Source organism: Chiloscyllium plagiosum, chromosome 36 (genome assembly GCF_004010195.1).
Source record: "Chiloscyllium plagiosum isolate BGI_BamShark_2017 chromosome 36, ASM401019v2, whole genome shotgun sequence".
Classification (NCBI taxonomy): Eukaryota; Metazoa; Chordata; class Chondrichthyes; order Orectolobiformes; family Hemiscylliidae; genus Chiloscyllium; species Chiloscyllium plagiosum.
This window is the reverse complement of record NC_057745.1, coordinates 31513981-31536147: the sequence shown is the minus strand read 5'-3', so window position 1 is coordinate 31536147 and position 22167 is coordinate 31513981. Positions and strand designations below refer to the sequence as shown.

Here is a 22167-nt window from a genome sequence, read left to right as displayed (position 1 = left end):
CCCTTCAACTAAGTGGTCATGCCTCAAAGTCTAAAGGGAGTCATTCTCCGTCAAGTCAAAGGAAACTAATTTTAGACAGGGGATTTTGACCCAGTGATAGTGAAGGAACAGCAATATATTTCCAATTCAGTATCTTGAGTGGCTTGGAGGGGAATTTGCAGGTGATGGTGTTCCTATGTACCTGCTGCTCCTGTTGTCCGAGGTGGAAGTGGTCTTGGGTTTGGAAGGTGCTGTCGAAGCTCTTTGGTGAATCTCTACAAGATTCTAGTGTTTGAGGAATTTCTTTGTATGAAATTTGCCATTCTCATGATCAGTATTTATGATTTCATCCCTTCTGTCCCATTGAACCTATTATCCTTTTACTCTTGAACAATTGTAAACCATATAGTTATTGTAACATGCTGCACCAGGAATAGAGGAAATAGTACAGAGGGGTATGTGTGCTAAGAACTGGGGCCTGGGGCTGGATAGGCATTGACTAAATGTGTAATCTCGAGGCTACAAATCTGGTTAATTCTTTGGACTTTAAATTAACTGCTTTGTTAGTACTGTTCAAGCCTGTCAGAATGGAGCTGATCCTCGGTGATTGCTGGTTTACACCTACATATTGTTTATGCTACTGGAGGGAAATAAAATGTTCAGAGGAAGGGAAGTTTGGAGACAAAGTGATACCTTGCGAGAACCTTGGATTTGGAAGGGTTCGTGAATAAGAAGAGTTGAGGGATTTGGGCCAAATGCTGGCAAATGGGACTGGATCAGTTTAGGATATCTGGTTGGCGCAGACGAATGAGACTGAAGGTTCTGAATCCGTACATCTCGATGACCGGCTAACAAGGAATTTTCAGAGGAGCTTTGACAGTGGAAAGGACAAGGCCTGAGGGTCATAAACTTTTTAAACCACTTCTGCTAGCTTGGGTACCAGGAAAGAAGGCATTGGCTGGCCGTTAATTTTGTGGAAATGTGGCAAATAGTCAAAAAGACATTATGTTCTACATTTTATATTAAGCACAGTTCATTCATGATGAGATAGTGTGTTAATCCTGAAATCACGCTTCAGGAAGGATGTGAAGGTTTTGGAGGGGCTGCTTTACTGGAATGGTTCCAGAGATGAGTGATTGCAGGACCAGGAATCTCTTTGGATAGGAAGAACAAAGAGGAAATTTGGTGGGCGGGTTTAAAATTCTGAAGAGAAACAGTTTCCAGTGGTTGAAGAGTCGAGATCCAGAAGGCATGGTTTGAATGCAAAAGAACAGACAGGACACGAGGAAAAGTCTTCTGTTTTTACAATGCATGTTTGGAATGGTCTGCCTGCCGAAGTGTTGGAAATGAGATTCAATAGTAACTCTCAAAAGGAAAGTGGGAGGAGTAACAAATTATAGGGATATGGGGAAAGAGCAGGATTAATGAGACTGTTCTTCAAAAGAACCTGCCTAGACTCGATGAGTCTCTGTAGTCCTACCTGATGCACTTTGTTAGGTTCCATGCTGTGTGGTTACCATCCTGGGAAATGATGGTTCTTGAGTCCAGGTGACAAAGGAGCTAGTGTCTCCTCGGTCAGAGTATATAAAGTGAACAATTGAGCTATTTAAAAAGTTTCCAGAACATTCTTTGGACTCAGCATGGAAATTAATATGGGCTGATAGTTCAGTCAATGATATTTAATCCATAAATATTTGGAGTTTAGCATAGAGTTTAACATTTTGAATATATCCAGTTGTGATTGAACTGGTATTGTGTGCAAAGAACTAACAGATTGTTGAACTTATTTCGATTCATTTTTGAAATTTTTACGTCATATGATCAGGGGCCCTGAAACAGGAGAAGCACCAGGTCCCATGATTTCCCTCCGCCACCTTGCTCAATGCTACGTATTATCAGCAGTGGTCTCACTGGAGAGCCAAATGGCCAACTTTCTATACCACCTCTAGGTTTTTATTACCTAGTCCACTGGGTTTGCTCTGGATATTAATAACCCATGGCAGCTCTAACAATGGAATAACAACTCAGTGCACTACAGAAATACTGCAAAAATCTTACTCATACAATGCTCACAATCGCAAGTGAACATTCTTACATGGACATCTTCGAGGATCAGACCAGAATGGGTGATCCGTCCTAACTCTATCAGATAACCTCCTTCCTGAGCCAGCTAACAGTGTTCAAAGGCAAACTTTTTTTTATCCTCTTTCTATATAGAGAGGTTGAGCATTCAAACTTATACTGTCCAATCTCCATTAGATGACCAATTTGGTCATTGGCACACATCACAAATGAGCCATATTTTCCACATCAGTTTGACCAATTAACTCATTAAGACTTGCTTGCATCTCCCGGCTCAGAGGCATATTCTCTTGCCTTTAACACGCTTTGCTGTCAGCTCACTGATCACCACTTTTTGTGTCACCCAGGAAACTGTATTCAGCTGATAAAATAGTCCACTCTGCCTGTTTTAAGCAAAAGTTCAGCTTTTCCAGAGTTACTGTGACAGTTCAGTCCATTACTGCTGAGCTACAAAGCCATAATCTAAACACACTGCTTCAGTCTAACAGAGAAACACTTTAAAACTCATGACTTTTCTAATCATTTGTTCATCACTGGGCTTCATATGAAATATGAATGGGATTGCATTTCAGCTAGCCCAGCAAATATTAGATTACCATCTATGCTCCTCAACAATCTGTTCTTCTGGAACATTTGAAGCGTTCTATTGAATGTTCTGGACTGTTTCTAATGAAAGAACCACATTTTTGAGCTTCAACAATTTTTAGTCACAGCATCTGAAGTGTTAGGTTAAATGTGTTCAGTGCTCCATCTTTTCCACTTCGGGTATTAACTCTGACCCGTCTGCACAAAGGTTGGAAGGAATCTGACCATCTTAGCAAGTCAGGGGTTGGACAGCACAGAAATAGACCCTTCGGTCCAACACATCCATGCTGACCGGAATCTTAAATTAATAGAACACACAGAACATTACAGCCCAGTACAGGCCCTTTGGCCCTCGATGTTGCGCCGACAATAATCTAGTCCCATTTGCCAGCATTTGGCCCATATCCCTCTAATCCCTTTCTATTCATATGCCCATCCAGATACTTTTTAAATGCTGTAATTGTATCAGCCTCCACCACTTCCTCTGGCAGCTCATTCCATACACGCACCACCCTCTGTGTGGAAAAAGTTGCCTCTCAGGTCCCTTTTGAATCTTTCCCCTCTCAACTTCAACCCATGCCCTCCAGGTTTGGACTTCCTCCCCCCCACCCTATGGAAAAAGACCCTAGCCATTATAATGTGTTTATTTGAGATGCTTCCATAGCTTCACTGAGATTGTAACTCTCTCTTTTTAAGACCAAAGGAGAAATGAAATCCCTTTCCACAGAAAGCAAATGTGGGAGAGATACACAGACAGAAATTTCACCAAAAAATCGCAGAAGCCAATGACACGTTCGAGCAGTGACAGCAGTTACTTCAATAGTCCGACTACAAACAGTGGCACTATCTTCTACATTAACCACAGCAAAGGCTTCCAGACAGGAATACCTGGCTCTGATGGTCAAATGGGCACACACACTGACTCTCTTGGCTTCACATCACCAAATGGACCAGAATACTCTCCCACTTCCACTAAGGATTTACATTCAGCTAAAATTAAAGAGCTTGATAAGTGTGCCGCAGAAATGATGGAAAGAAACATTAATGATTCAAAGAGGATGTGTCCACAAACCCCTCCACCAAGGATTGGGACCAGTCTGCAGAAAGACCAACTTGCTATAGAAGTGAATGGAGGTCTCCACATGCACACAAAGGATGGACCATCTCAGAATGACCTTTCTCAGGTAGGAACCAAACAGATTTACAACTCAATATGTGCATGAACTCATTGAAAGGGTCCAATCAATAGGTGTTGCATGGTTTCACTCAATAATGACTGCTGACTCTCAGGTAAGAGATCAACTAAACAAGGGGTTAGATTCTTCTTTATACCAAGGTGATGAGTGGAAAATGTTACCCTAGCTCTCACTAGTTGGCCAGCATCACCTGAGATTTTGATCAAGTAAAGAGCTGTCTGTCTCAGTGAGGTGCATTGTATAAGATGTGAGAAACTCAGAGTAGAAATAGGCCATTGCTCCACCATTCAATCTGATCTTGGCTGATCCTCCACTTCAACACCATTTTCCCATCCTGTCCCCTTATCCCTTGGTGGTCTTGCTCTGTCGGAATATTTCAATGTTTGGCCTGAACACACTCGGTGACTGAGCCTCCAAAGCCTCTGGAGTAGAGAATTCCGAAGGTCCACCACCATCTGGGTGAAGAAATTCTTCTGAACCTCATTCCTAAATAGTCTGCTCCTATTCCAAGATTGTAGGCGTGGATCTATAGTTCCTCAGCCAGGGGAAACACCCTTCCTGCATCTACCCTGCTGAGCTCTGTAAAAAGGTTGTATGTTTCAATGAGATCCCCTCCCATTCTTCAAAACTCCAGGGAGTGTAGGTCCAGTCATTTCATCTCTCTTCATTGGACAATATATCTAGGCCAGGGATTAGTTTCCTTAGCTTTCATTGCAAGTACATCTTTCTGTAGACAAGGAGACCAAACGCAAGTTACACGATGCACTCCAGAAATTCTTTTGGGCTCCTTAGATAGTACCTCTCAAAATTCATAACCACTTCCACCTTGAAGGACAAGTGTAGCAGATACATGGGAACACCACCACCTACAAATTCCTCTCTAAACCACTCGCCATCTTGATTTGGAAATATAATGCCATTTCTTTACCAAATGCTCACACCAAATGGACTGCGATGGTTCAAGAAGGCAGCTCACCACCACCCTCTGAAGGGCAACTAAGGACGGGTAATAAATTTTGGCCCAGCCAGCGACCCCCACATCCCCATAAATTAATATTTTTTTTTTAAATCTGCACTAAATATTGTAGGTATGATCTCAGCAAGGATCTATGTGTTTGCAGGATGGCATAGTCATACAGCACCGAAACAACACCTTCGATCTTCTTCACTCTAATTCTCTTGTAGTAAAGGCATTTCTTAATTGCTTGCTAAACCTATACGTCAACTTGGAGTGACTAATGAACAAGGGCATAAGGTCTTTTAAAGTTCAATACTTAGTCTCAAATGTGTTGTAATGGCTATTTTCCTACCAAAGTAGATTTCCCTGAAAATGGAATTTTCCTTGATGCAATTACTGTGTGTCTGATTAAAAACCCTTTTTAGGGTTGAAGATTTCAGAGACTTCACTTAAGCTTCACTGTTATTCCAGGAAGGTTAAAGATTTAAAAAGCTAATAAAACTCCCACATAACTATTAAACTGTGTGCGTGGGTTTCCTCCGGGCGCACCGGTTTCCTCCCACAGTCCAAAGATGTGCAGGTCAGGTGAATTGGCCATGCTAAATTGCCTGTAGTGTTAGGTGCAGGGGTAAATGTAGGGGAATGGGTCTGGGTAGGTTGCGCTTCGGCGGGTCAATGTGGACTTGTTGGGCCGAAGGGCCTGTTTCCACACTGTAAGTAATCTAATCTAATACGACATGTGCACACTGACACTCTGTGACACTCTGTGACCCACAAACATACAGTGGCACATACTGATGCACATTCAAAAGGTGACCCACATTTTTCACACACTCTCGCGCGCACTCTCTCGCGCACACTCTACACATATGTTCTCTCACACATACTCACACACACACACACAGATATACACATCCATTTACCACACACACCCACCCACCCACATGTTGACACCCTGCCAGTCTCCTGACCAACTGGCACCCTACTCCCCTCAAACAGCTGTCACAAGTGCCTTGTGTATTCACCCTTTTCACAGTAGCTGTCAAAGAGACTGTGTGGGACATCTAAACTACTAAATACACATCCTTAACTGGTGGAAAGGGTGTTTTGTGGTGGCTATGCTGCTCCTCTCCACTCTTGTTCTCATTGAAACTTGGACCTGGAGAGCCCAGGACATTGACTCACAGCTTCCTGTTTGAGTTGTGAGAGTAGGACTGCTGGGCATGAATGACATCTCTGCACAACGTTCTCTCATTCTGCTATCTCGAAACCACTTGTCGGATGTAGATTTGTGACCTAGAAGCATGACTGTGAGACAGTGGTGCTGGCTCCCAGTGATCTACTTACTCCTGGTGCCAGAATCCCTTGGTTTCATTAGCACAAAAATTAACTAAATGATAACTGGCAACTTAAGTACATGTAACTAATATAGCCAGTCAGTGCCAGTGTGCTAACATAATGGTATATAGGATGTTTTTCTCAAGTGTACCTGCACTCAGGCTGACCTTTAGCCATGTAAAAGCAGTATTCAGTGTGGTTTCTGCGTGCCCTGAGTGACAGGGCTGTTGCACCAAATAATTTTGCTACACTAGTTCCGATATACTTGTGAAAATGTAAAGGCCGAAGATAAGCCAGGGAACTTAATGTGGGAGTCTGCTGCACTGTTTGATGTGGTTGAAGTTAAATCAAAAACGACTAAATTGAGACGAGTTGCAATTTTGCAGGTTGCATGCATGTTCCTTATGATTGGGTACAAAATAGATCATTACCATCACTCAATGGAAAGAGTGAGATTCCCCTCTGGAAAGTGTGCCATAACCACCTGATGAAGGAGCGGCGCTCCGAAAACTAGTGCTTCCGAATAAACCTGTTGGACTAAAACCTGGTGTTGTGTGATTTATAACTTTGTCTGCCCCAGTCCAACACCAGTACCTCCACATCATTTGCCATAATTATTCCACTCTTGGTGATTGTGCTAACTTTTCTGTGGTGCAACTTAATTAGGCCACTTTCCTGATCCTTTTCCATAATCTTGAAAACCTTTCCTTCTGCAAACTCCTTTTGGAAATTGTTACTGATTTTGTTTTTAGTGGCCCTTTTAGGTAGTAGTCCTAGATTGATTACACAATCAGAGCTTGAGTTTTTCCAAAGGCACAATTTCTACTTGTTACCTTCCGCATGTTATCCTCATGAGGCCAGGAGGAAAGGTCCATGTGAATTCCAGGCAGTGAAATTGACGTGAAGTTTCAGCACTTCTTTCGATTTTTCCTAATCCAGGAATCTCGGTGGGGGGGTCTCAGACATGGAATGCTAGCTTCTTGGCTTCTTCTCATTTCGAAAGCACTCTTAAGGATATCCAGGAATTATGGCAGCCAAGGAAGTACTTCTGAAGTATAGTCAGTATTCTCAACTAGGAGTTTTTGTGCACATTGATCAGATTTCCATAAAGTGATAACAACCAGATAATCTTTGTTTGTCATGAATCTTGGCTTTGACACGGGGGAGAACACCTCCTCTCCTCTTCAGACAGTGCTGTTCATGCCCACCCAAGACTTTGGTCTCTGTTTAACTGGTTATCTGAAAGGTGACAATTCTCATGTTGCAATAAAATAGTACGGAAAAGGGTAGGCGTCATACAAACGTTAAGGTTCTGACTTAGAATAAATCAACTCTTGAAGGAACTTTCAAGAGTCGATTGGAGTAGACTGTTCCCGAGTAAAGGGATGATTGGCAAATGGGAGGCTTTCAAACGGGAGATGATGAGAATTCCGAGGCATCGTGTTCCTGTTAGAGTGAAGGGTAAGGCTGATAACAGTAGGGAACAAGGGATCAATAAAGATAATGAGGCCCTGATCAAAAATAAGAAAGAATCCTATATTAGGGGTAGACAATGAGAATAAGCGAATCTCTTGAGTATATAAGGGATGTAGGAGCATTCTCGAGGGAAACGTCTGGAGAACAAAAGAGCATTTGAGATAGCCTTAGCAGATAAGGTTAAGGATAATCCCAAAATTTCTACAGATACATTAAGAGCAAAAGAACAACTAGAGAGAGAAAGGGCCATCTTAAAGCTGAACAAGGTTGTCTCTGTGTGGAACCACAGGAGATGGGAAAGATAACATATTTTGCACCAGTCTTTACTGGGGAGGAAGAAATGGAGACTAAGGAACTTGGGGAAATAAATATTGATGTCTTGAACACAGTCCACATTACAGAAGTAGTGGTGCTGGAGGTCTTAAAAAACATAAAGGTGGATACATGGCCGGTACCTGATCAAGTGTATCCCAAGACATTGTGGGAAGTTAGGGAAGAAATTGTGAGCCCCCCAGAGATATTTGTATCATCTACAGCCACAGGTGAGCTGTTGGAGGATTGGACTGTGGCTAATGTTGTGCTTTTATTGAAGAGAGGATGTGAGGAGAAGCCTGGGGAGTATAGACCTGTGAGTCTGACATCCACAGTCGGTAACTTGTTGGAGGGGGTTCTGACATTTGGCATTTATATGCATTTTGGAGAGGCAAGGACTGGTTAGGAATAGTCAGCATGGGTTTTGTCAATGGGAAATCCTGTTTCACAAACTTGATTGAATTTTCTTTTGAGATTAATGAAGGCAGAGCGATGGACGATGTCTACATAGACTTTAGTAAAGCATTTGAGAGTTATAAGGTAGCCAGGAAGAGAGAGCTAAGAGCAGCAAGGAGGGGACATGAAAGGTCCTTAGTTGGTAGGATTAGGGAAAACCCTAAGGCTTTCTATAGGTATGTCAGGAATAAAAGAATGACTAGGGTAGGAATAGGTCCAGTCAAGGATAGTAGTGGGAAGTTGAGGAAGTGACAAAAATGACTGATGAGGGCAGGGCAGTAGATGTTGTCTATACAGACTTTAGTAAGATGTATTACAAAGTCCCTTATGACAATTTAATACAAAAGATGAAGTCACGTGGGATCCACAGTAAGATGGATACAGAAGCTTAGTAATACAAGACAGAGAATATTGGTAGAAGGGTTTTTCTTTGACTGAAGATTTGTGACTCGTGGTGTTCCACAGAGATCAGTGTTGTTACCTGTTATTTGTAATATATATAAATAGTTTGGAGCAGAACGTAGGTGGCCTGATTAGTAAGCTTGTGGACGACACTAAGTTTGAGGAAGCTGTGAACAGTGAGGAGGATTGTCAGTGGATACAGCAGGGTATAAATAGTGTAGTGATTGTAATGAGGTTAGCCGGTAAACATCATAGAATAGGAGTTCCCTGATTGGGGCTATTGAGCTGGTTCAGGTAGGGAATCCTGGCTGACAGATATAAACAAAGAGTGCCAGAGGTGCTAGTCACTCTAAGAGTTCTCTCTGAGGAAACAGAGTGGTATCAAGTGCTATGCATGTGTAAATGAAGGGTGATTTGATGACAGGATACTTGCTTCTGTGGAGTTATTTCAGTTAGGTTGGAGCCTTGGGTGGAGAAGTGACAGATGGAGTTTAATCTGGAAAAACATAAAGTAATGCATTTTGGAAGATCGAATACACAAGGGAAGTATGCAATAAATGGCAAGACCATTAGAAGCATTCACAAACAGAAGGATCTAGCTGTACAGGTCTACAGTGCCTTGAAAGTGGGAACCTACGTGGATAAAATGATCAAGAAGTTATATTGCATGCCTGCCTTTACTATTTGGGGGATAGAGCATTAAAGTTGGCAAGTCATATTCTAACTGTATAGAACTTTATTTTGGCCACGTTTGGAATATTTTGTGCAGTTTTGGTCGCCATACTATCGGAAGGATGTGGAGGCACTGGAACGGGTGCAGAGGAGGTTTACCAAGATGTTGCCTGGTATTGTAGGAAGATCGTATGAGCTAAGGCTGAGGCACTTGGGGTTGTTTTCATTGGAGAAAAGAAGGTGTAGGGGTTACTTGATAGAGGTGTACAAGATGATTAGGGGTTTAGATAGGGTTGACCGTGAGAACCTTTTTCCACGTATGGAGTCAGCTATTACGGGGGGGCATAGCTTTAAATTAAGGGGTGGTAGGTACAGGACAGATGTTAAGGGTAGGTTCTTTACTCAGCGAGTCGTGAGTTCATGGAATGCCCTGCCAGTAGCAGTGGTGGACTCTCCCTCTTTATGGGCATTTAAACGGGCATTGGATAGGCATATGGAGGATAGTGGGCTAGTGTAGGTTAGGTGGGCTTGGATCGGCGCAACATCGAGGGCCGAAGGGCCTGTACTGCGCTGTATTCTTCTATGTTCTATGTTCTATTTGACAAGGTTCTGCCTGGCAAATTAGTGAAGTTACATCTCATGGGATTCAGGAAGAGCTTGCCAATTGGATACAAACTTGGCTTAGTGATAGGAGAGTGGTGGTAGAGGGTTGTTTTTTGGACTTTATGCCTGTGACCAGCAGTGTTCTGCAGCGATCGATGCTGGGTGCTGGTTTGTAACTTATATAAACGATTTGGATGAGAACTTAGGAGGCGTAGTTTGTAAGTTTGAGATGACAGCAGAATTGGTGGTATAGTGGAGAGTGAAGAAGGTTATCTAAGATTACAAAGAGATCTTGATCAATTGGGTCAATGGGCTGAGAAGTGGCAGATGGAGTTTAATTTGTATAAATGCAAAGTATTGCATGTTGGTCCAACAAACAAGGGCAGGATTTACACAGTTAATGGTAGGGCCCTGGGTTGTGTTGTCGAACAGAGACCGAGGGATGCAGGTTTGTAATTCTTTAGAAGTTGCTTCACGGGTAGACCGAGTGGTAAAGAAGGCATTTAGCACGCTTCCCTTCACTGCTCGGACCTTTGAATATAGGAGCTGGGATGTCTTGTTGAGATTGTCCAGGATATTGGTGAGGCCCCTTTTGGAGCCCTGTGGATATTTCTGGTCCCCTTGCTATAGGAAGGACATTCAGTAAATTGGAGAGGGTAAAGAAAAGACTTACCAGGATGTTGCTAGGGCTAGAGAGTTTGAGTTAGAAGGAGTAGCTGGAGAGGCTGGGACTTCTTTCATTGGAGCGTAGAAAGTTGAGGGGTGACCTTAAAGCAGTTTATAAAATCACGAGGGGCATAAATAAGGTGAATGGCAAAGGTCTTTTTCCCGAAGTTGGGAGAGTTCAAAACTAGGGGGCATATTTTTAAGGTGAGAGGAGAAAGATTTAAAAGAAACCTGAGGGGCAACGTTTTCACACAAAGGGTGGATCATATGCGGGAATGAACTTCCAAAGGAAGTAGTAGATGCAGGTACAGTTACACCATTTTATAAAAAACTTTGAATGGGTACATGAATAAGAAAGGTTTGGAGGGACATGGGCCAAATGCAGGGAAGTGGAGCTAGTTTAGTTTGGGAAAGTTGGTCAGCATGGACAAGTTGGACAGAAGAGTTTGATTCCATGTTGTCCGGCTTGATGCAAGGTACTCTCCGTACTACACAGACACATCGTTGTGATGCTCAAGATCCAGGGCAGAGCCTGAACCTATGACTCAGAGTAAGTGGTATCACTGAGCGAGCCAGTAAGCTTAAATGGTTATGATATAATGCAAATGATAAAAAGATGTGGTGAGTCCAATGAGCTCTGAAAGCTAGTGCTTCCAAATAAACCTGTTGGACTATAACCTGGTGTTGTGTGATTTTTAACTTTTGTATTGGTGAATGTTGCAACTTTGTTCAGCCCTTTGCCAGGACCAGATACATTTCATTGTCCAAACACGCATTGAACAAGCCAGAAGGGTTTAGTTGCCAGTCCAAGTGATCAGCCTTCTCTCAGCTCCCTACTCAGTGGATAATAATCGAGCACCTTTGCAATCCTCTGTCACTAACTGACAGTAAGTACCTTTGAAATGCGAGTTTCCTGTTTGTTTCACAGGAAATAAAGACTCAGAAGCCACGAGAGGACAAAGCAGTTTACATTGACAGCAACCTCCTCACGTCAGGACTGGCTGGAGATCAGCATTTAACTGTCCTGGACTCAAATTGGCTTGAATTAAGAGGAGCAAATCAAGGTATTATTTTTGTTGAAATGACCGAGCATTAGATTTGGTTGCTGGGAGGGGAATGCTGGTGAGGCATAATGCTTGTCTTCAATATGTAAATTTTAATATTTAAATATTTTAATATGTAAATTTTAAACATCTGAAGTTATTCAATTTCAGACAGCTGAAAAAATTGACAATGTGAAACTGTGCATGTCAAGTCACAGGAAACAAGACGGAACTTTACAGAGTGTGGGTTTTTCATTAAGTGATAGAATTTAAGTAGCTGTGTTTAAAAATGGCATTGTTAAATTAAGTAGCAAGTTCCCATTATCAATTTCAGAAGATTTAAGGGATATAATAACATTGCACTTCATATTCCTGCATCACAATTTAATAGTGACAGTAGAACCACACGTAATGCAACAGCGATTAACACATCGGAATTTTAAATTGCTTTGGTTTGACGTTTTTTTTGCTGGGGAGTGTTTTACTTAAATTGTCGGATGGACAGTGCTTTGCATTATAGTTGGTTCTAAGATTCTGAATGTGGGTGACCTCTTTCACCACCAATCCCCCATCAATCACCAATCCATGGCGTTTACAAAATGACACTGTGTGCCAGGTTTAAAGAGAGGATTTAGATAAATACCACCATCACACTCGCCGGGCTTGGTTCTAAGCTTGCAGCATTATGCAATGTCATCATGATAGGCTTTAGAGTGATTTTACTAATTCAGTGCATTTGCAATTCAGCTAACTGCCCAGCAAGGCCACTGCTAAGAAGGCAGGCGTGTGTGAATCTGTGCTGTGAGGGGGAGAAACAGGAAGCCTGCAAGCAGACTGCTGAAGAGACCGAAAACCTCCAAACGAGAAGTATATCTGCAATGATGGAGGACTCGGGGGGTGAAGTTGTTCATAACGCAATGGAGGAGAACCAAGCAACTGCACAATCTCACGGACTTTCCAAACAGTCAGCTCCCCCTCCAAGAGCAGAAAGTCAGGATGGAACTGAAAGCAAACACAGTCCGTTTACCAATGGACTGTCTGATGGAGATGGTTCTGTGGAGAACAGCAATTCAAACTCGACTGTTTCCAAATCTATTGCTTCACATAAAAATGAGACAAGTCAAAGCTTGCCTCCAGCTGAGGATGTGGAAGGGCGAACTTTGAAGCAGCTCGACCCCGTTCTAACTGACACGGCAGTAGAGGGAAGAATATCAGAGCCTTCATCCAAATATGCTTTCCCCTCACGCTCTCAAGTTACAGGATCCAGAAATGATCAAACAGGAACATCTCCAACAGATGACCCTGAACTACAGGGAAGAGCAACAGCCTGTTCATTTGAAGCCGGCAGGAATCGCATTTTAATGGGCGGTTTGAAAACCGAGAGCGGTGCCACTACTTCAGCAGCAGAAAAGACCAGTGTAAAGAAAGGGCCACCTGTTGCCCCCAAGCCAGTGTGGTCCCGCCAAAGTCTGAAAGCTTCAAGGAATGGGATGGAGGTGCCTGACACCATGACGAAGAGCAGCAAGGAGAGGCGCTTTGGTTCATCTCGAAATGTAGCTCCCCAAGCCCAGTCCATAAAACAAAGGATCTATTCATTTGAAACACTTTCTAGTGCTGACACCCTGGACAAAGGGAACAAAAGGGACACTTGTTCACCATCTCCGGTTTCAGCTAAAACCGTGGAAAGAACCGTCTCTGCGCCAAGTATTGAACGTGATTCTAAAGCACCGCCTCTACCTCCAGTCCCTGCCACCCAGCCCCCTGATAATGGGAAAGCAGTGACTGTATCCCAGAAGGTAGGGGCTGAGGTACCAGCTGAAGCTCGAGATGGCAAGATATACTCGAGCTGCGGTCCAAGGAGAAGTAACAGTGTGAGTAGTGAACTATCCACCTCTCCATGTGGCTCCCCACAGGTACTGTCACAGCTGGTAAAGTCACCTGGCCTTCGAACTAGGAGCTTCCCACTAGCCTCCAATTCCTCATATGATGTTTTTGAAGTTAAAGGTATGAGAGAAGGATTGCTGTCTGCAAGCAGTGACAAGATACACACCATCAGCAACCAGGTCTCGCATGCTCTGATGAAAAGTGTACTTGCATTTCCACAGTCACCAGGATCTTGGTGTGGAAGCCCCAGGAACACGTGCCCTAGCTCTCCTTACTCTCCTTCCGACCAGGACCTATTGTGGACTGATCAATCCCCATTGGCATCACCGACGGTTAACAACTGTCAGCTGGAGAAAGGCTTCTCTCTCAGGTAGGATGTGTCAATAACTCAAATCATGGAGGGCAAAGCTTTTGGCCCGAATTGCAATCCGTTTTTGAGGTCTCAGTGAATTAAGGGATATTGGGAGCTGGCAAGAAAGTGAACCTGGAGGCAACAGATCAACCATGAAGGTATTAAATGGTGGGGCAGGCTGAATGAGCCAAATAGTCCTCTCCTGCCACTAGTTCCTATGTCCTGATCAAAGTTGGTCTCTGCAAGTAGTGCTCTGTGGAATCCTCCAGGGGGCTCCCAAGAACAACTGAGAGCCAATCATGTTCCTCTTGGTCTTTGAGACAGGTTAATAAAGCCAATAACAGACCATAATATTCACCCCTCTTTGCTGACTGGGCAACGCATCAAAAACTTTCACTTTTATATAATCTATTTTACAAATTTTATATATCACCACCACTTAATATAAATTAATGTAAATACAAAATCATTTTAGTAAACTGCTCAGAAGGCAGTTTAATTGGTTTTAAATTTGTTTCTGACGCAGATGCTTGCTTATCAAACCTCACTAGGGCCACTAAACTGATGTTGCAGTGATTATTGAAGGGTTCTCTTTGTCAAATATGTTACTGTTTGGGTGTAATATCAAGCCAAGACTTTGCTTTAGTGACCGAAGGACAAACTCTGACGGTTTCTGCTGCTGAAGTGATGCCTTATTGGAGTGAAAAATGGATTGGAGAATAGGGAGTATAATGTTACAGCAATAATACACAACTCTTTCTCTTGTCTTGTGCTGTCTGGCTGAATGTTCCCTTAAATAGGCACTAGAAATTTTCTCACGTCCTTTAGTCAACATTGGCCCTTAGCCATTTCCACCAAATGTTCAGATTTCCTGAGTTTAGAGTTCTGACAGTCCCTCGACTCAAAACATTAACTCTGATTTCACTCCACAGATGCTGCCAGATCTGTTGAGCATTTCCAGCTATTTGTTTTTGTATCAGATTACCTGATCAGTAACCTCATCGTTAATTGTGAGTCTCAATATATCCAAAATTGTCACATTTATCTCCAGTACAACAGTCACTGCACTTCACAGTAAATCATTCATGTTTTAGATTAGATTACTAAGTGTGGAAACAGGCCCTTCGGCCCAACAAGTTCACACCGACGCGCAACCCACCCAGACCCATTTCCCTCTGACTAACGGACCTAACCTATGGGCAATTTAGCATGGCCAATTCACCTAACTTGCACATCTTTGGACTGTGGGAGGAAACCCACGCATACACAGGGAGGATGTGCAAACTCTATATAGACAGTCGCCCAAGGCTGGAATTGAACCTGGGACCCTGGTGCTGTGAGGCAGCAGTGCTAGCCTCTGTGCCAGCCCTTTACTCCCCTAAAGAGCTATATTTCAGGAAAAACTCAACACCAAAGGATTTGGTGAAAAGGTGACAATGGGAACATAGAGATCGCTGGACCAAATTCTCTTTCCCAACCCCTGAATGTTCCTATTATCCTGGAACCATGTGATTGAATTCAAACTCCAACATTCCTTCTCTGCTGTGTGGTCTTGGTAACAGATTTCCCTGTCCCAGCAGGCTGTTCTTGATTATTAAGTTTGGTGAATATTTTCTTGTCCCAGGAAGGATTTGGTCAACTGCTGCCCCTGGAAGGAGAGCCCTATAATCAAGAAAGGGGCTGCCCAGGAGTCACCCCTCTCCCCACAGAGCATCAGCATCAAGGAAAGAAATGAATAACTGAATTAAATATAGAAGACTTTTTAAAACCTCAGGATATCCAAAGGTCCTCAGGCTGGTGTATGTCGGAAAATGTGACAGTCATAAGAAATAGGAGGCCATTCAGCCCCTGAAGCCTGTCCTGCCATTGAATGAGATCATGGTTGATTAGCCCCACTCCCCTGCTTTGCCAGAAAAGCTGTTCTGGAGTGGGATGCACACTAGACTTTGCCTGACTACCTCCCTTCTTCCGACTGATCCCCTCTCTTAAGCTGAAGGGTGACTACACGCTCTCCACATAACTCTCAGGCTCCCCAATGAGCTACTGTGGTTCTAGCCCTCACCCAAACTGGCTGAACTGATGACACTTGCTGCAGATGTGGTCATCCAGGATTGGCTTAAACATACCACATACTACAGGCTGTGCAACATAGGACAATGAGCTCCCCACCATCTGCTTAGTTAAAATAGTCCTACCCTAAATTTAAAGCCAAGTAGAAAATTAATTAACTTTTTTCTTTTAAAAAGAAACTAGAACCCTTCCCTTTCCTTAATACAGCTTTAAAGTGAAGAACTAAAACACTTTAACCATTAATAACCAATCAGCTCTCTGCTTTGCACTAAGGTCACTCTCATCAGTCCTTGTGAACTCTCACAGGGTTCCTGTTGGCTTTAGCTGCTGATCTGCTTAGCTCAATATGGGCCTCAACTCTCAGGCTTTTTATTGAGAAACTCCGCTGCTGCCATACACCCAGGCTTACTGCACTCTGGCTGCTGCTCTGACTAGCTGGGTCTGGGCATGTCTAATGTGGCAGATTTTGTTTTTAAAAAAAAGATCTGAGTAGAAAATAGGATTTAGTGGCCATAACGTGATAGAATTTAGTATTCAGTTTGAGAGTGAGAAACTTGGAAGAAGCTAATGGGGTTAAAGGCCATTCAGTCCCTGGGACCTGATGGATTACATCCTAGGATTTTAAAGGGATAATGGATACATTGGCTGTATTTTTCCAAGACTCTGGAACAGTCCCAGAGCATTGGAAAACTGCCAATATAGCACCCTTATTCAATTCGGGAGGAATACAAAAAAACATGTAACTATGGGCCAGTTAGCTTAACATATGTCATTAGGAGTCTGTCTATTATAAAAGATGTAATAGTAGAGCATTTAAAAGTACACAATACAATCAAGCAGAATCAACATTATTTCAAGAAGAGGAAATCACGCTGGATAAATGTACTAGAATTCTTTGAGGAGGTAACAAGCAGGATAGACCCAGGAGAAGCAGTAGCTGTAATGTATTTGTATTTCCAAAAGGCATTTAATACAGAATTGTACATATAGGTGCATAATAAGACAAGAGCCCATTGCAGATAGTATATCAGCAGGTATAGAGGATTGGCTAACTAATAGAAACCAGAAAGTTGAGGTATTTTCAGAATAGCAATTTCCAACTTGCATAGTGCTAGAGGAATCAGTGCCGGGACACAATTATTTCCAATGTATATTACTGACTTAGATGATGGATGCAAATGTACTGTAACCAAGTTTGTGGATGACACCAGGTGTCAACAGAGGGATATAGGCAGACCAGGCAGAAACTCGGCGGATGGAATATAATGTGGGAAGATGTGAGGTTACATACATGGCAAGAACAATAAACTAGCTGAATATTATTGAAATGAGGAAGACAGCAGGAAGTTGGAGCACAGAGATTTTGGGGGGTCTTTGTTCATGAATCACAAAAAGCTCGCATTCAATTTTAGCAGCTAAAAGGGAAGGAAAAATGGACTGTTAGGTTTTATTTCAAAAGGGATGGGCTATGGAAAAGGGTAAGACTGCAAAACATAGACAAGACATTAGTCAGACTGGACCTGGTGTACTGTGAATAGTTTTTGGTCATCTTATCTAAGAAAAGAGATATTGGTTTTGGGGAAGGTTAGTTTGGCTGACTCTGGGCATGGAGGGATTTTCACATGGGGAGAAGCTGAGTAGGTTTGGCCTGTACTCGGTGTTTAGAAGAATGAGAGGTGACTTTATTGAAACATACAAGATTCCTAGGGTGCCTAACAGGGTAGATGCCTAAAAAGAGTAGACAAAACCTTTGTTTAATATCTCATCCGGAAACTGGCATTTCAGACAATGCAACACTCCAGTACTGCATTGGTGTGTCAACTGAAACTGCGCACAGTCTCTGCACTATGACTTGAACCCATTTCCTCCTGCCTTAGAGTTGAAGGTTGTTCTGACACAAGGCTGGTAATAAATAAAACCGCTGTATTTGTTTCTGTATTGATGTCTGAAATGTATGTTTATGGGCTACGTTGACAATGAGCAAACAAATGACTGAAAAACTTGTCAACTCCTGTGGTCACATGTTGGGAGTTCCCCTCATTTAAATGGAGCTTGTGGGTTGAATGAATCCTGCACACAGATGGTGCCCATAAGCTTAAATGTACCGTGTAAATAGTCCCACTATCTGATTCCTATTTTACACACTTAGCGTCACTGAGGGATAGTGATACAGCACAGAAACGGACCCTACTCGTCCATGCCAACCACATATATTCTAAATAAGTCTAGTCCCATTTGCCACATTTTGGCCCATTTCCATCTTAAACCCTCCTTATTCATATACCCATTCAAATATCTTTTAAATGTTGCAATTGTACTAGCCTCCACCACATCCTCTGGCATCTCATTCTGAACATGCACTGCCCTTTGTGTGAAAGAGTTGCTCCTTAGGTCCCTTTTATATCTTTCTCTTCTCAGCAGAAACCTGTGCCTTCAAATGTTGGACTCCCCCACCCCAGGGGGAAAAGACCTTGTCCGTTTACCCTATCCATGCCCCTCATGATGTTATAAATCTATAAGGTCTCCCCTCAGCCTCTGATGCTCCATGGAAAACAGCCTCCGTCTACTCAGCCTCTCAAATCCTCCAACCCTGGCAACGTCCTCATAAATCTTTTCTGAGCTCTTTCAAGTTTCACAAGGTTGGAAGTCAGATGACACCAGGTTATAGTCTAACCGATATATTTGAAATCACAAGCCTTCCAGAGTGCTTCCCCTTCGTCTGGTGAAGTGAGAGAGGAGCACACAAACACAATGGGCAGAGAGATCAAAATATCAGACAAAGGGTAAGAGTGGAGGGTCAACAGGTTGAATATAGGTGATCAAGAGTGTCATACGGTGTGAGTAAAGTGTCAACAACTAAATAGCAACTGAAGGGATGACCGATAATCCGATTAAATGAGGCAGAAAGATGATTACAAAAAAATAAAAATAAGGTGGTGCTGGAAACAACCAAATGATTGGAATAACATATTCGGTGTAACCAAAGTAATAAGTAATCCAAAACTGTACAAACTAATTAAGTTAGAGAGACTATATGATCTCATCTTTGGATCCCTCTGCCCATTGATCTCTTGGCCTATCAATTCTGTGTCTGTGTGCTTTTCTCTCACTCACCTAACGAAGGGGCAACGCTCCAAAAGCTTGTAATTTCACATCAGCCTGTTGGACCACAACCTGGTGTCGACTGACCTCTGACCTTGTCCATCCCAGTCCAACACCGGCACCTCTACATCAAATTTCACAACATCCTTCCTATAGCAGGCAGACTAGAATTGAATGCCATATTTCAAAAAATGGCCTAACCAATGTCCTGTACAGCTGCAACATGACCTCCCAACTCCTATACTCAATGCACTGACCAATAACGGTAGCATACCAAACATCACCTTCACTATCCTGTCTACCTGCGACTCCACTTTCGAGGAACTATGGACCTGTACTTAAATCACTGCACGAAAAAGTTGTGCTTGCTTGAGAAGATGTAATGTGACTCCATTAGAAATCAATGGATAACTGTAGTATCAATTACAAATTCTGTTCTTTATCCTTTCCTGAGATCTGTGCATATTTGCTTTGTGTCCCTGAATTGAGCAGTTCAGAAGGTAGTTAAGAGCCGTCCACATTGGTGTGGGATTGGAGTCACATGTAGATCAAACTGAGTAAAGATGTAGATTTTCTTCCCTGAAGGAGAATAGCAAGACAATCAATGATAGATACAATGGCCACCGTTGCTGCCAGACAAGTTTATAATTAGTGATTTATTCATTGCATTTACATTCTACCAGCTGCTATGGTGGATCTGAATTTATGTCCTCCAGGCATTAGCTTGGGTCTCTGGTTATAGTCAAGAAACATTACCACAACTTCAGCATTTACCCCTGATAACTGTTACCCTGTGATGTGAATTACCTAAGAGTACTAATGGGCAGAAATGTGACTTTGCACTTGTAGAAGAGGTTATCTTAGGAAGTGGACAAAAATTTTCTGAGAGAGTTAAATTTAACTTTGGTTAGCACAATAGTATCTCATTCTAAACCCAATGTCCTCATCCCTGGCTGAAGAGACGGGTAAACAAATCTTAATGAGTTTTATGAGTTTGATGTAAAAGCTTGTGTTTTTCTCCTGCATTAATGAACTTAAACTAAACTGAGTGTGTGGCTCCTCTTCTAGTCTTGCAGAATTACGAGTCTGCACTATCAGTCTGACAGATGAAAATCAGAGCAAAGATGATAAAAGGGAACGCTCCTCATCGTTATCTGCCTGTGTTTCTGCCCAGTCGGTCATATCCTCGATGCCTGCAGACGAGCTGGAGAAACTGATCGAGGAAGTGAAGAGCTTGGATGAGGAGACCTTAAAGGTTTGACCATGAAGGAATGAGTGCAATGCCCTGGCAATTGGCTAACACTGACTTTGGGGCACGTTTTAAGAATAATGGGAAATTTTGAATTGTGGCAGCTGATCAGCTAAGATCATACTGAGAGCAGGCTCTAGGACCTGTAACGTCTACTCTTGTGAATGGGCCCTTAGCAACAAAATTATGGGAGTATAAACTAAACTAGTGGTCTGCTCTGGAGATTGGTTTGTCATACGAAACAGTAGAATTGTTGCAATAACGCAGACTTGATGAGTTTATTTGGCTTGATCTTTAACTTGATATTGTCATATCCCTGATTCCCCTCTCTGTCTGAGTATGATTATATTTCTCTGACGTGTTTAGGAACATATACAAATCTCAAAATAATATTTGAGGGGTGGTCTTGTGGAGTTTCTCACTTTGGAGTCTTGCTAGATAAGAGCACAGGAGATAGTGTGAGTGCTGCTTCCTTCTCTGAACTATATTTAAGGCTCCACATTGGAAGCAGAGTCATAGAAGTACATCTATAGTGAAAATCCTGAGGGCCTCTACTCTAGCTGTTAATGTTAAGCTGCCATTCACATTTTATAGACTAAGAGTAGGTGCTTTTTAAGTCTGACTTTCCGCATTGAACAAACCTAACAATAACAAGTGAAGATGCATAAACTTGTACTCTGCACTGAAAGTGTTTTTTCTTCTGATATCATTTGTTTGTTCTCCTGTGCTAATTCCAATGCACCCTCCTAATTGATGCAGATACTGTATAAATTCACCATCTACCACTTTGCTGATAGTTATGAAATGGCAGGAAGCAATGACCCCTGCCTTAATTCCTCTGAGAAAGAGCAGCTTACAAAATCCTCACACTTAAAATCATCCAAAAGCTAAAAGTTTCTGAATTATTAATGCGTATATCCAGGCCTGATTCATAGATCCGTGCTCCCATTAGCAAGACTCAGGGCTGGTGAGAAGCATTTCAGCATTTAGTCCATAGACCTTTTTAGATGGTTACGTCCAATTTTATTTCAGTACAAAAAAATGTTTTTCCTTTTGTTTACTGGGTAGCAAAAGCAATTTGTAGGATTGGTCAGGGTTATGCCCAAGAATGTGATGTACACACATCTGTTATGTCAAACTCCTTCTCTTCTAAAGCCTTTTGCAGGTTTTTATAAACTCTATCTCATGTCCCACTGGTCTTGCAGAAGTAAAGGATTTGATTACCATGATGAGCAGAATTAGTCAGCATGGACGAATTGGACCAAAGAGGCTGTTTCCATGCCATACATATTTCTGTAACAGTTATATTTGGATGAATTTAAGATGCAATCTGCTCACAAACAATTTGTAATTTTCTCACCAGAAGGAAGCTTTGCAATGTGTGAGAGTCAGAAAGGACAGAACAATTTACGGGTGGCACAGTGGTTAGCACTGCTGCCTCACAGCGCCAGAGACCAGGGTTCAATTCCCGTCTCAGGCGACTGACTGTGTGGAGTTTGCACATTCTCCCCGTGTCTGCGTGGGTTTCCTCCAGGTGCTCCCGTTTCTTCCCACAGTCACAAAGATGTGCGGGTCAGGTGAATTGGCCATGCTAAATTGCCCGTAGTGTTAGTTGAAGGGGTAAATGTAGGGGAATGGGTCTGGGTGGGTTGCGCTTCGGCGGGTCGTTGTGAACTTGTTGGGCCGAAGGCCTGATTCCACACTGTAGGTAATCTAAAAATCTAATCAATTGACAGAGAAGG

The 22167-nt window shown here is 42.6% G+C and overlaps 1 protein-coding gene across 1 annotated transcript in view; it reads left to right on the top strand.

Moving 5' to 3' along the window:
* il16 (interleukin 16) overlaps positions 1–22167 on the top strand; it is an 80288-nt gene that overhangs the window by 41598 nt on the left and 16523 nt on the right. The window contains exons 9-12 of the mRNA XM_043677611.1: positions 3343–3830; positions 11654–11789; positions 12516–14022; positions 20245–20431. Of these exons, the coding sequence (XP_043533546.1) occupies positions 3343–3830; positions 11654–11789; positions 12516–14022; positions 20245–20431 (2318 nt within the window). The remainder of the gene's footprint in view (positions 1–3342; positions 3831–11653; positions 11790–12515; positions 14023–20244; positions 20432–22167) is intronic.